We start from the raw sequence: 12309 nt of genomic DNA on the forward strand, positions 1-12309 counted from the left end.
AACATTCACCATGATAGACCACATTCTGAGCCATAAAACACAGCTTAACAAATTGAAAACAACAAGTATACACAGTATGCTGTCATACTACAATGAAATTAAACTGGAAATCAAAGAAAGATAACTAGAAACCCTCAAAGAATATTTGGAGATTAAACACACTTGTAAATACTACGTGGGCCAAGGAATACTCAAGAGAGCTTTAAATACACTTTAAATGAAATGAAAATATAACACAAAGTTTGTGGAATGAAGTGAAAGCCATGCTTAGCAGGAAGTGTACAGCATTGAATGAAAGATCTAAAATCAGTAATCAAAGCTTCCACAGTAAAAAACTAGAAAAGGAATGGCAAATTAAACACAAAAGAAGCAGAAGAAAATAAACAATAAAAATAAGAACATAAATCAGTGAAATTCAAACCAGGAAATCAACAGAGAAAATTAATGAAACTGAAAGGTGGTTCTTTGAAATGATCAACAAAATCAACAAAAAGCCTCTAGCTAGTTAAGAAAACAGAAGACACAAATTACCAATATCAGTATAACAGCAATGAGCAGTTGGAACTTTAAAAACATAAATAACACTTATGTTAGTACAAAAAAATTAAATACTTAGGTATAAATCTAACAAAATATGTATAAGATCTGATGAAAGAAATCAAAGAACTAAATAAATGGAGAGATCATGTTCATGTATTGTCAAGATGTCATTTTCTCCCAACTTAATCTACAGATTCAATACAATCCCAATTAAAATCCCAAAAAGTTATTTTGTGGTTATTGAAAAAGTGATTCTAAAAGTCTATATAGAGACACAAGAGGCCCAGAATAGCCAACATAATACTGAAGAAGAACAAAGTTGGAGAACAGTTATTACCCACTTTAAGACTTACTCTCAAGCTACAGGAATCAAGATTGTGGTATTGGTGAAAGAATAAACAGTTATATCAATGGAGCAGAATAGACAGCCCAGAAATAGACCCAGATAGTCAACTGGTCTTTGATAAAGAAAAAAAGGCAATTCAATGGAGAAAGGATAGTATTTTTAACAAGTGATGCTGGAACAAAAAGTGGACATCCACATGCAACAAAATGAATCTAGACACAGACCTTAGACCTTTCACAAAAATTAACTCAAGCCACAGACTGGAAGTAAATCTTTACAAAACATATCTGAAAAATGACTGATACCAAAATATACAAAGAATTTTTAAAACTTAACAATAAGAAAGCAACTAAATTTAAAAATGGGCAAAAGATAACAGATACCTCCTCAAAGAAGATGTACAGTTGGTAAATAAACACATTAAAAGATGCTCAACATGTCATTAGGGAATTGCAAATTTAAACAGTAAGACACTACCACACACTTATTAAAATGGCTAAAATCCAAAACACTGACAATACCAAATGCTGGAGAAGATGTGGAATAACAGGAACTCTCATTCATTGGTGGTGGAAATGCAGAATGGTACTTTGGGAAGGCAGCTGGGCGGTTTCTTGCAAAACAAAGTGTACAATCCTTGGTATCTACCCAAATGAATTGAAAACTTATGTCCACACAAAACCTGTGCATGAATGTTTATGATAGCTTTATTTGTAATTGCCCAAACTTGGAAGCAACCAAGATTTTCATCGATAGATAAATGCATAAATATGTATGGTACATCCATACAATGGACTATGATTCAGCACTAAAAAGAACTAAGTTATCAAACTGCAAAAAGACACGGAGGAACTTGGAATGCATATTGCTAAATGAAAGAAGCCAGTCTGGAAAGCCTACATGCTATATGATTTGAACTGTATGATACTCTAGAAAAGTTACAACTATGGAGACAAAATTACTGGTTACCAGGGATTAGGTGGAGGAAGGGATGAATAGGTGAGAGCACACAGGATTTTTAGGGCAGTGAAACTATTCTGCATGATACTGTGATGGTGGATAAATTTGTCAAAATCCATTGTATGACATAAAAGTTAACCCTAATGTAAACTGTGGACTTCAGTTTAAAATAATGTATTGGGGCACCTGGGTGGCTCAGTCGGTTGAGTGTCCGACTTCGGCTCAGGTCATGATCTCACGGTTCATGGGTTCAAGCCCTACATCAGGCTCTGAGCTGACAGCTGAGAGCCTGGAGCCTGCTTCGGATTCTGTGTCTCCCTCTCTCTCTCTGTCCCTCCCCCACTTGCGCTCTGTCTCTGTCTCTCTCAAAAATAAACATAAAAAATTTAAAAAAACAATGTACCAATATTGGCTTATCAGTTGTAACAACTGTCCCATACTAGTGCAAGATGTTAATAATAGGAGAAATTGTGTGTGGAAGGGGCTTTATGGGAACTTTTTTCTTTGCACTCAATTTTTCTGTAATCGTAAACCTGTTCTAAAAAAATAAAGTCCATTATTTTCTAAAAAATGAAAAAATTAACTTTGAGAAGATTATTTAATATGAACCTAAAATGTATTGTGTGTGTCATAAAATCAAGATTCTTGTGAAGATGGGCTAACACTTCCATTTGACCCATAATGAAAGGGGTGACTTGGAATTGCTTTCAATGAAATAAATGTATTTTGCCATCATTAATTCAATGGAGGAAAGCTGATACAACAGCCAGTTGCAGCTTTTAAGTGTAACAGGACTCAAGTATATGAACCAATGTTCAAATGTCTTAGTAGAACAATGGAAGATACCAAAACTGCTTTGCTATGAAAAGCAAATAAAACATAGAAATAATTTTACAGTCTGTTGAATCCTTTGATTTACATCATTCGTCATTTTAAAAATTACTGAGATAACATTACATACTCTCGTTATAAGTATGTGAGTCATCGGTGAGTAATTTAAGTGGTATTTTGTTCTGGCCAAGTAATTGCAAAGATGCAAAATATAATACAAAAAGTTTTTATTCAGGGGCGCTTGGGTGGCTCATTCAGTTAAGTGACTGACTCTTGATTTCAGCTTAGGTCATCATCTCACGGTTTATGAGTTCAAGCCCCACACTGGGCTCTGCCCTGGCAGCATGGAGCCTGTTTGAGGTTCTTTCTCTCTCTCTCTGCCCCTCCCCTGCTCTCTCGCTCTCTCTCAAAATAAATATTTTTTAAAAAATTTTTAAACAAAAAACAAAAAGTATTCAGAAACTCTCTCAGTAGGCTGATGGATTTATGTAGCAATGTTGGCTTTTAAATATAAGGAGTCATAATTACAGGTAAAATTTATTTTACAAATATATGTATTATATTTTGTTGTTGTTTGCTGGGCTATAAACCCAGCAAAATCAAGGAAAAAATGTGTTCAACAATCTTATGAATTAATTAAAACCAGCAAGGCTGGTTTGAGTAGTGTTTAAAGTAACCTCTAGTTTGATTGAAAAGCAATAGACATTTATTTGCATAACAGAGACAGTAACCTGTTAACAAAATCAAGGAGGTGGGGTTCCCTCTCTCTCTAAGTAGAGGGTTCCCTCTGAGCAAGGATCACATTTTTCTTAGTACAGAATCTTTGTCCAGACAAATTCCAGTTTGGGATAAGACTTAGAGAGTTCTGCGTGTATAGCAAGGAAGATACGAAGGCAGATGTAAACAGACGTCGGCAGGAGGGAAATGGTGCTGGAGGGGCTTTAGAAACGGACTGTTACTCCCAGTTAGAAGGTCTGATTTTCTGATTTTGAAGAGCACTGCCTGCCAGGCCTCAGGATGGAGGAGGTGATTTAATGGTCTGGTGCATAACCAGGTAGACATACTCGAGGATATTGTGCTTTTACCATCTCTGTTTTGGAGAACTCATGTGTACTCACTAAACCACACCCCAGACCTACATGAAGCCCTGCATGTCCCACTGGCTTCGGTCACAGGGCCAAAGGCACCTGCTGAAATCTACACCATTGCCTCAGACTGAGCTCGCCATCTCCCCACTGTCCACGGCAACCTCCTCCTGGGCACTCCAGTCCCTTCCCATAATTCTGCCAGGTGCCCAAGTGATGCCAACCTGGCCATCGTCCTCTCCTTTTCCTGCAAAAAGTAACTTTCTTTGGCCAGTTACCAAAGCAGAGAGGGTTTCCTTCATAATGTCTTTCCCACTGGCCTCTTCCCTTGAACTCCCACAGTCTGGGACTGTCACGATCTTTGGCCAGGCTTCTCTACCTCCACTTTCTGGTATATTCAGTTCCTGAGCACCTGTCTTTTAGCTTACTGTCCCTAAGCAGCATTTAGAAAAGTAGCAAGAATAGAAGTTAATACACTTTTATTTAATTTTTTAAAGTTTATTTATTTATTTTGAGAGAGAGAGAGAGAGAGAGCAGGGGGAGGGGCAGAGAGAGAGAAAGAGAGAGAATCCCAAGCAACGGAGGGCTCGAACTCATACCTGCACTGAAACCAAGAGTCAGGTGCTTAACTGATTGAGCCACCCAGGCACCCTGAGGTTAATACACATTTATGTTTACATATGCTGGGCACACTATGTGTTTTCAAGCTTTTGTCATTAATCTTCACAATGCCCTATGAAATAACTGTCAGTATCCCTGTTTGGCACATGAGTAAGTGGGGGCACTGTGAGGTTAAGTAATTTACCCGAGGTTGCACAGTTAGCATGGGGCAGGAGGTTAAAAACCATGCAGTCTTAATTCACTCGAGTCTAAGCACTAGGCCACTCCTTTCCTCGTTACATCTACCTGCTTCCCGCACCTGCTCACAAACTCACTGCCCATAGAATATCGCTCTTGACCTGTTCATCTTCCACATGACTTGTTTGATCTGCTTCTTTTAATGTTTTGACCCCATCTGTCTGTTCCCTCCTGTCCAGCAAGATTGGTGCTCGTTGGTCGTCACCTTATGTCATTTATATTTTATACATATGTCACATCTCCCAACTTGGAGTGTAAATTCCTAGAATATGGGCCACATCTCTGTCCAACATCACGTACACTTGAGGCAGTGATTATGGCTGATAACCGGTGTGTGAAAATGTACTGGAAATCCTCATTTGATCCTTCCTAAAATAGCCTCTATTCCACATTCTGCCAATATCAGCCCTTTCCAGAGGAAGACACTCGCCCTCAAATGCTAAATGATTGGTTAAGGAGCAAATACTCCACTCGATTTTTTTTTTCTTTCTGTAACATTTATTGTGTGCCGGCCACCAGCAGCAGGAGGGAAGACAGAGAAGAGATAGAAAGATGAACAAGACACAGTTCCCTTGTCTCCAGATGCTGACATCATGGTGAGTAAGAAGCATAAGAGGTCCACGATTAGGATGCAGTGTGGAAAGTTCTATGTACCCTCCTATTCCTGAGTTCTAGGAAGCACTGAGTAGCAATGCTTAGTCCAAAGGGCTAAGATTCCCAAAGGAGGTGATGCCTGCATTGAGGTTGGTTGGATAAGTAGGAGCTGATTCAGTGTTTGAGGCTTTGGAAGCAGAGAGGTCTGCATGTACAAAGGCTCTGAGGCATGCCAGAGCCCGGAATATTTAGGAAGAGGAAGTTGCAGGTCAGCGTGGCTGGAAGAAAGACTGATTCCTTGGAGAAAGAAAAGAGCTGAGGTTAGTGGAAAAGTAGGCAGGACTCAGGTCTGTAAGTCAAGTCCTTGAATGGCAAGAAGTTTGGAATTACAGGAACTGAGGAGCTGTTGATGAATTTTGTTCAGGGAACATCCAGGCCAAGATGACGTTGTAATTGGGAGCAATAAGGGAAATGGATTGGAGGTGAGTGAGATCAGATAGGGACTAGTTAGAAGTAAAAAACAGAGAGGTGACCAGGGGTCAGGGAGGGTCACAGAAGTGAAGATGGAGAAGAGGGGGTGGGCTCAGGAGATGTGAGAGACGATCTGGAAGACGGGGTGAGTGGACACAGAGAATGCGCACCTCCGGCAGGGGTGATGAGGGAGGTACTGAGCCATAGGGCCCAATGGCATTCTGGGGGAGGAGGCTGGAGCCTGCTAACTTCTCCCTCTGCTTTTCCCTTTCTTGTTTTGTGATATGTTTTAGAGGCTCACGCATGATTCTGGTGCCCTCTAAAGTTTTAGAACCACTGCTATAGAAAGATGCAGTGGCCACATGAGACCGGACACAGAACGGTGGGTCCCACCCTCAGGGTTTCTGATTCAGTAGGTCTGGCGTGGAGGGTGAACATGTGATTTCTCACAGGTTCCCCGGTGCTGCTGAAGCTGCTGCTCCGGGGACCAGATGTTGAGAACCCCTGCTGTATCACATTGATGTTTGCCATTTCCCTTCTTAAAACTGCTCCCTTGGCATCCTGTGCCATCTTTTTCTTACAGGCCCACCCCTTACACTGGGGCGAGAATACAGAGATTCTGTGTGTGAAGTTTTAAAGTTTAGAGATCAAGCTACCAGTCTCCTGAGTTTCCCGCAGAAACATGGCATCCTGAGAAGTGGGCCCAGCCCTGTAAACCCTGCTTCTCCTCCCATGTAGACTCCGTTCTGTGCGGCACTTGGGCGCCACCTCTCTCCAAGTGTGCGGACACCCCTGCCCGCTTTTCAAGCCCCTCTACCTGCCCAGCCACCACCAAAGAGCTACCCCGTAGACAGAGGGATCCGCCCTCAAAGGACAACCTGGGGAAGAGGCCACGCGGGACCTCAAAGCCGCCTCAGTGCAATCCCAGGGTCCCAGGACCTAGAGCTTTGGCTACCAGGAGTTGCCCAGGATTTGGGTGAGCCTCACCCTGTGGGGAGGGACACAGCGAGAGGACGACCGGCACAGGGACACGAGGAGGTCAGGCCCAGACTTAGGGCCAAGAGTGACACTGCTTTCCTGACCACACTCCAGCTGCACCTGCCCACCTTCTCTCATTGGCCCAGAAGTCTGTGCCCCCAGGGCGCTGGCCTTCTACACTGGAGGTTCTTTATCTGAAGGGGTGTCATTGGGAAGACATGTGAATCCCCTCAGAAGGTATACAAAATCTCGAATGTACGAGTGTCCATTTTTCTTGGGGGAAAAAAGAAACCATTTTCATTCTGTTCTCAAAGGGGTCGGTGATCACGCTTTGCCAAAAGGGTAAGAGCCTGCGGTACAGGCCTCTCCTTTGAATCCCAGATCTGCAGATCAAGCTTTTCTAAATCAGCGTCTTTCATACCTCGTTCTGAAAGCGAAAACCAAGTCTGTCTTCTCCCCTAAACCTCTTCAGTGCTGCCAGTGTTCTCTACTTCAGTGCATTGCCTCAGAAAAACACCCTGAACTCCTTTCTGTGTTTTCTGCCTCCCTCCCTTCCACCAGTGGGTCCAGAATCTACCCTAATCCTTTCTCTTTTTAAAATTTTTTTTTTTAACGTTTATTTATTTTTGAGACAGAGCATGAACAGGGGAGGGGCAGAGAGAGAGGGAGACACAGAATCTGTAACGGGCTCCAGGCTCTGAGCTGTCAGCACAGAGCCCGATGCGGGGCTCGAACTCACAGACCGTGAGATCATGACCTGAGCCGAAGTCGGACGCTTAACCGACTGAGCCACCCAGGCACCCCTCTTATTCTTTCTCAAACTCACCGCTGTGCTAATTCCAGTAATAGTCTCTTGATCCCTCATTGGACGAAAACTTGAGGGCTTAGACCAGTATTGTTTTCTACTTCTTGGCACGGCTTTGGGTGCACAGTGGACCTGGAAAGTCAAGTTGAAGAAAAGAACTTTGGAAAACAAATCAGAATTGGTCCAGGAATGTCCGAGTCATGGCTAGTAAGTCTGTGATGAACCTTTGCAATTAGATGTAGTGATGCATTTAAAAGTTCCTTTTGTCAGTTTGATTACAATGGTGCTAACATTACTGTTAATTTTTCAACACTAGCAGCTCTCAAAAGTGGTATTATTTCCATTCCTGGGTCAATATAATAAGCTCAGATAATAAGGAGCATTAATACTTCATTAGGACACACCCAAAAAAATCAATGTAGATGGTATCTGGGCTGTTTATTTTCATCATCCTAAAGCTGATTTTAGTTTTTATGAAAACGAAGGCAAACACAACGGATAGAGAGATACCATCTTATAAGAAATAATTGGCGCGGGGTGGGAGGGCAGGAATACAGGGCCTGAATAGTGCCTGTTAAAAGGGGGAAAAGACTTAAAATGGTCATTTGCTCCATCAAAAACTCTTCTGCTTTGAATTCTTTTAAATTATGTATAAGCTAAATAGAATTGTGCATTTAGAAAGGGCAGTTCTCAGAATTATGTACAAACACCATTTTTAGAATGTAAATCCCCCCCCCCCGCCAAATCTGAATTTTACTAAAAAATGTTCTGTGAAAAATACGACCTCCTAACAAGTTAGTCCGACACAAGCTACAATTCTCCAATTCTCTGGATCACGAATACCTTTGGAAAACTCGTTTCCACTGCCTCAAAGAATGTCCCCTAGACCTTAGGTCTCATTTCACAGATGGTGAAGCAGAAGCCCAAAGGGAGAAGTTAGTTCCCCAAGGTCAGGCAGAGTTCAAAGCTAACCAGAGTTTTGATTTTGAGTCCAGCCATCTCAGTGGAACACAAGAGGTTGTTAAATAATCATCCAGCACGTTCGGTCAGACTTCTCTAGGATCAGTCCTACCACAGGACATTTGTGAGGGCAGGAGAAACGTTTGCAATGTGCTTCCGGTTTAAGCGTCTCTGTGCAGGCCTCTCGGCCTCAAGCGTTACCTTCCGCCTGGCTTCGTAGAAAGGAGTGGATGACAGTCCGGGAGAGTGTCTGGAATTCAGTTCCGACCTCCTGTAAAAATACCCTCCAGGAACACTTAAACTTCCAAGCGCTGGGAGGCACCACAACACCACTTTATCTAAAGGAGCGCAGGACGTCACCGACCGGAAGTCTTCTTGCCCCCAACAAAGAGGGCGCCCGGTCACGTGAGCCAATCAGATCGCTCTATGCAAGATGGGCCTTTTACCATCTCTGCCGGATAGTCGTCGCCAAGAAAGCTGACGTAGCCAATCAGCGCGGCCCTAAGTCGGCGTGCGTCTGGCGTCAGGCGGGGGGGTGGAGCCAAGTTGGAATTTTGGCGGGTCTGGCTGTAGTTCTGGAAGGGGTGCCGAGTAGGGTAAGCAGCTGGGGTCTGGGTGTGTGGGTGGTCACCCGGGGGTGAGGTAGGGGGCCCGCCACGCGGGTCTGCGGGAGAGTTTGGAGAGCTCCGAGGCCGAGAAGCGCGGAGCCCGAGGCGGTCAGGTGGGGGAGAACTGGAGTCGGGCGAGCGCGGTGTCCGCGCGGCCGGGTGGGCTCTGGGTGCCGAGCGACCGAAAGGTAGGGGCGCCTTAAAGGCACCAAGGAGGTACCAGGCGTCGGGCCATCCTCTCTGCTTAAGGGACCAGGTTTGGGTTCTTTCTCAAGTAACCTTTTAAAATGCATGCCGTGGAGACTTTTATTTTTTTCATTTCTTGTTTTCAATTCGTGATTTGCTTGAAGTTATTGAGTGTGTGCCATGTGCAGTCCTCCAAACACACATTACTTATACCCGCGTGAAGCTTAGAATCTAAAGAGAATAACAGATAACACGCACACCACAGTGGAAAGTGCAGTGAAGTCACGAAAAGGATGAGGTGTGGGCGGGCGCCGCGGAGCCGGTCAGATAGGGTGGTCTGGAAGGCTCGGAACATTCCATGCTTAAGAGGAAACTGAAGAGTGAGAAGGAGCTAGGGGAGCACTTTCCAAAGAGCGTGAGGCCTGAGAGCACTCTCTGTGTTCCAGAAGTTGTAGGCAGGCTGGTCTGAGTAGAAGTAGGCAAGAGAGAGAGTATCCACTTAATTCATAGACTTTTGAATTTTGTTTTAATGGTAATGAAAAATCGTTAAAGAATTTTAGTTAAGAGAATACTACCATCTGGTTTATATTCCTCAGAGATTACTAAGGAAAGAAAAGACTACTGTGGCTGCTGTATGGAAATGAGATTACAGAGAGACAGATCGGTACAGGAAGCTCATGGTTCAGACAAAAGATTGAGCACTGTTTTGGAGATAGAACTGATAGTTGTTGGGAGGTCCTGGATGTGAGGGTGAGGTAGAGTATGAAGGGGGGGGAGTGGGGAGGGCGGTTGGTTATAGAGGTGAGTGAGACCGTTTGCTACCCTTCAGCAAGCTTACAATCCAGCAGATTTCCCAGGAGACAACACAGTGGGGAGCACACAATAGGTCCATGGAAATATTTGTCGAATAAGTAAAAAGAAAGCATCATAATTAATACTTGACCTTGCACTTCCCAAAGCCAGCTATAGAAGCTCATATTCATTGAATAAGAGCCTAGACAAAATCTGTTGAGCTTTTTTCTTGCAGTCACTAAAATCATTTAAATGAAAAAAAGGAAAGTGCACACAATAACATGAATCTACCCTAATTAGCTCTGCCACCTCTGCGTTTTGCTAAGTAGTATTGAATTGAAATCCTGATGTGACGAAGGTTGCAACTAAGTAGAGCCACACACACTAGATTGCTGTGGATAAGGGAGCCACCGAATGTGTCACAGTAAATAACATGGGATAATAGCCCTAATATTTAGGCCATTCTCAATAATACTTGTTCACAGTCAGTCTCATCCATGTGCTCTAGTACCCAGCAAACTGCTCCATAGCTCAACTGAGTTTCTACACCATAGTTTGAAGACAAGATAAAAGGGGTGGTGGGGGTGGGGGGGAGAAATAGTCAGATTTTGGACGAATCCTCAGCTTCAAGCCCGTAGGATTTGTGAGATCCCTGATTCTTTATGTATGGGATGTGAGAAAGCGAGAACAATCAAGGGTGACTTTTCTAATGTTGATTTCATAGCCGAGATTCGACATTCCTGCCATCTCCTGGGCACTGGATTCTCCTTTGAAGTTCTCTATCACAACTGTTCTCTTGACAGCATGGATGGTAAGTTCTGGCAGCTGTCTCAAGTTATGTGTGTTTCATGGAAAACCACGCTTTTGTCCATGGACTTGTTATTTATCCTACTTGCGGAATGGTGAAAATGGCTACCTCACCCTCAAGTATTGTCTGAGTGGTTCAGAAAAGATCTCACTTCAATCAGAGAATGTTATTTGTTTTTTAATGTTTATTTTTGAGAGAGAGAACAGAGGACAGATTGTGAGCAGGAGAAGAGCAAGGAGAGAGGGAGACACAGAATCCAAAGCAAGCTCCAGGCTCTGAGCTGTCAGCACAGAGGCCGATGTGGGGCTTGAACTCGTGAACAATGATATCATGACCTGAGCCGAAGTCGGACACTCAACCACTGAGCCACCCAGGTGCCCTATGAGCAGCCATATTTTTTACACCAGGAGACAGGTGTTTAGTAATTTGTCCCAGGTGAAACTGCCACAGTAGGGATTTGAACCCAGGAAGCCTGACTTCAGAGTTCACAGTTAATGTTGAAGTCGCTTCAGTGTAGCTGTGAGTTAAATTCTTGTAGTCCTTTCTCATTTTGTTTATTTTGCAGAGGTGTACGCACAATATTTACCTAATAAAAAGAGGCTACTCTGATTAACAGAGCTTAGCCTGGGAGTAGCTTAGCAGTGATTGTGCTGGCTGTAAAGAGATGCTGACAAATAAAATGCATTATTTTTCTGGTTACATAATGAGCTCATTATCTGAAACTAGATTTTGTTTTTAAATCCAAGTTTATTACCCTCTTCCTTTTTCAAAAAAGTAGAACCAAATATTATTGAAATTCTTCACACTGGGATAACACGTGACATTGATTATACCTTTGGTATAATAATAGCATCCTGTTTCCTGAAACCATCAAATTACCTTCAGGGCGGTTAATATAATATAAAGTATAATTATTTGCTATGAGGTAGTTATGAAAATAAGTGGTGAGGGGCGCCTGGGTGGCTCAGTCAGTTAGGCGGCCGACTTCAGCTCAGGTCATGATCTTGCGGTCCGTGAGTTCTAGCCCCGTGTTGGGCTCTGTGCTGACAGCTCAGAGCCTGGAGCCTGCTTCATATTCTGTGTCTCCCGCTCTCTGACCCTCCCCTGTTCATGCTCTGTCTCTCCCTGTCTCAAAAATCGTTAAAAAAAAATTAAAAAAAAAAAAAGAAAGAAAATAAGTGGTGAATGGGTATGTGTCCTCTAAGAAACCATTGTATCTAATAAACATTCATTTGGTTGTCACAGTGCTAACAGTTTGGTCCAGTGTGGACTAAATCTGGTCTAGAGAAACACTGGTGCTAGAGAAACACGGTTGCACAACATTCCTGCTTCCATTCTAGTACAGAGAGCAAGATAAGAACAAATAAGTAGGAAGATAATCAGGTAGTTGGTTGGTATGATGGAAGACACTAGAAAGAATTCATATGCCGAGGGGAATGCTCCAGAAGACAGGGAATCATGGGTGATGTGGGGAGGAGAGCTGATGA

At 43.1% G+C, this 12309-nt stretch overlaps 1 protein-coding gene across 4 annotated transcripts in view; it reads left to right on the forward strand.

The window, feature by feature from the left end:
• Nucleotides 1–8976: 8976 nt before the first annotated feature.
• The window catches only part of MCM10 (minichromosome maintenance 10 replication initiation factor), a 44006-nt gene continuing 40673 nt past the window's right edge, over nt 8977–12309 (forward strand). For all 4 annotated transcript variants that reach the window (XM_042944910.1, XM_042944909.1, XM_042944911.1 and 1 more), the window contains exons 1-2: nt 8977–9024; nt 10739–10825. In XM_042944910.1, the coding sequence (XP_042800844.1) occupies nt 10819–10825 (7 nt within the window). In that variant the 5' untranslated portion in view covers nt 8977–9024; nt 10739–10818. The remainder of the gene's footprint in view (nt 9025–10738; nt 10826–12309) is intronic.

Source organism: Panthera leo, chromosome B4 (assembly GCF_018350215.1).
Source record: "Panthera leo isolate Ple1 chromosome B4, P.leo_Ple1_pat1.1, whole genome shotgun sequence".
In the NCBI taxonomy this organism is placed as follows: Eukaryota; Metazoa; Chordata; class Mammalia; order Carnivora; family Felidae; genus Panthera; species Panthera leo.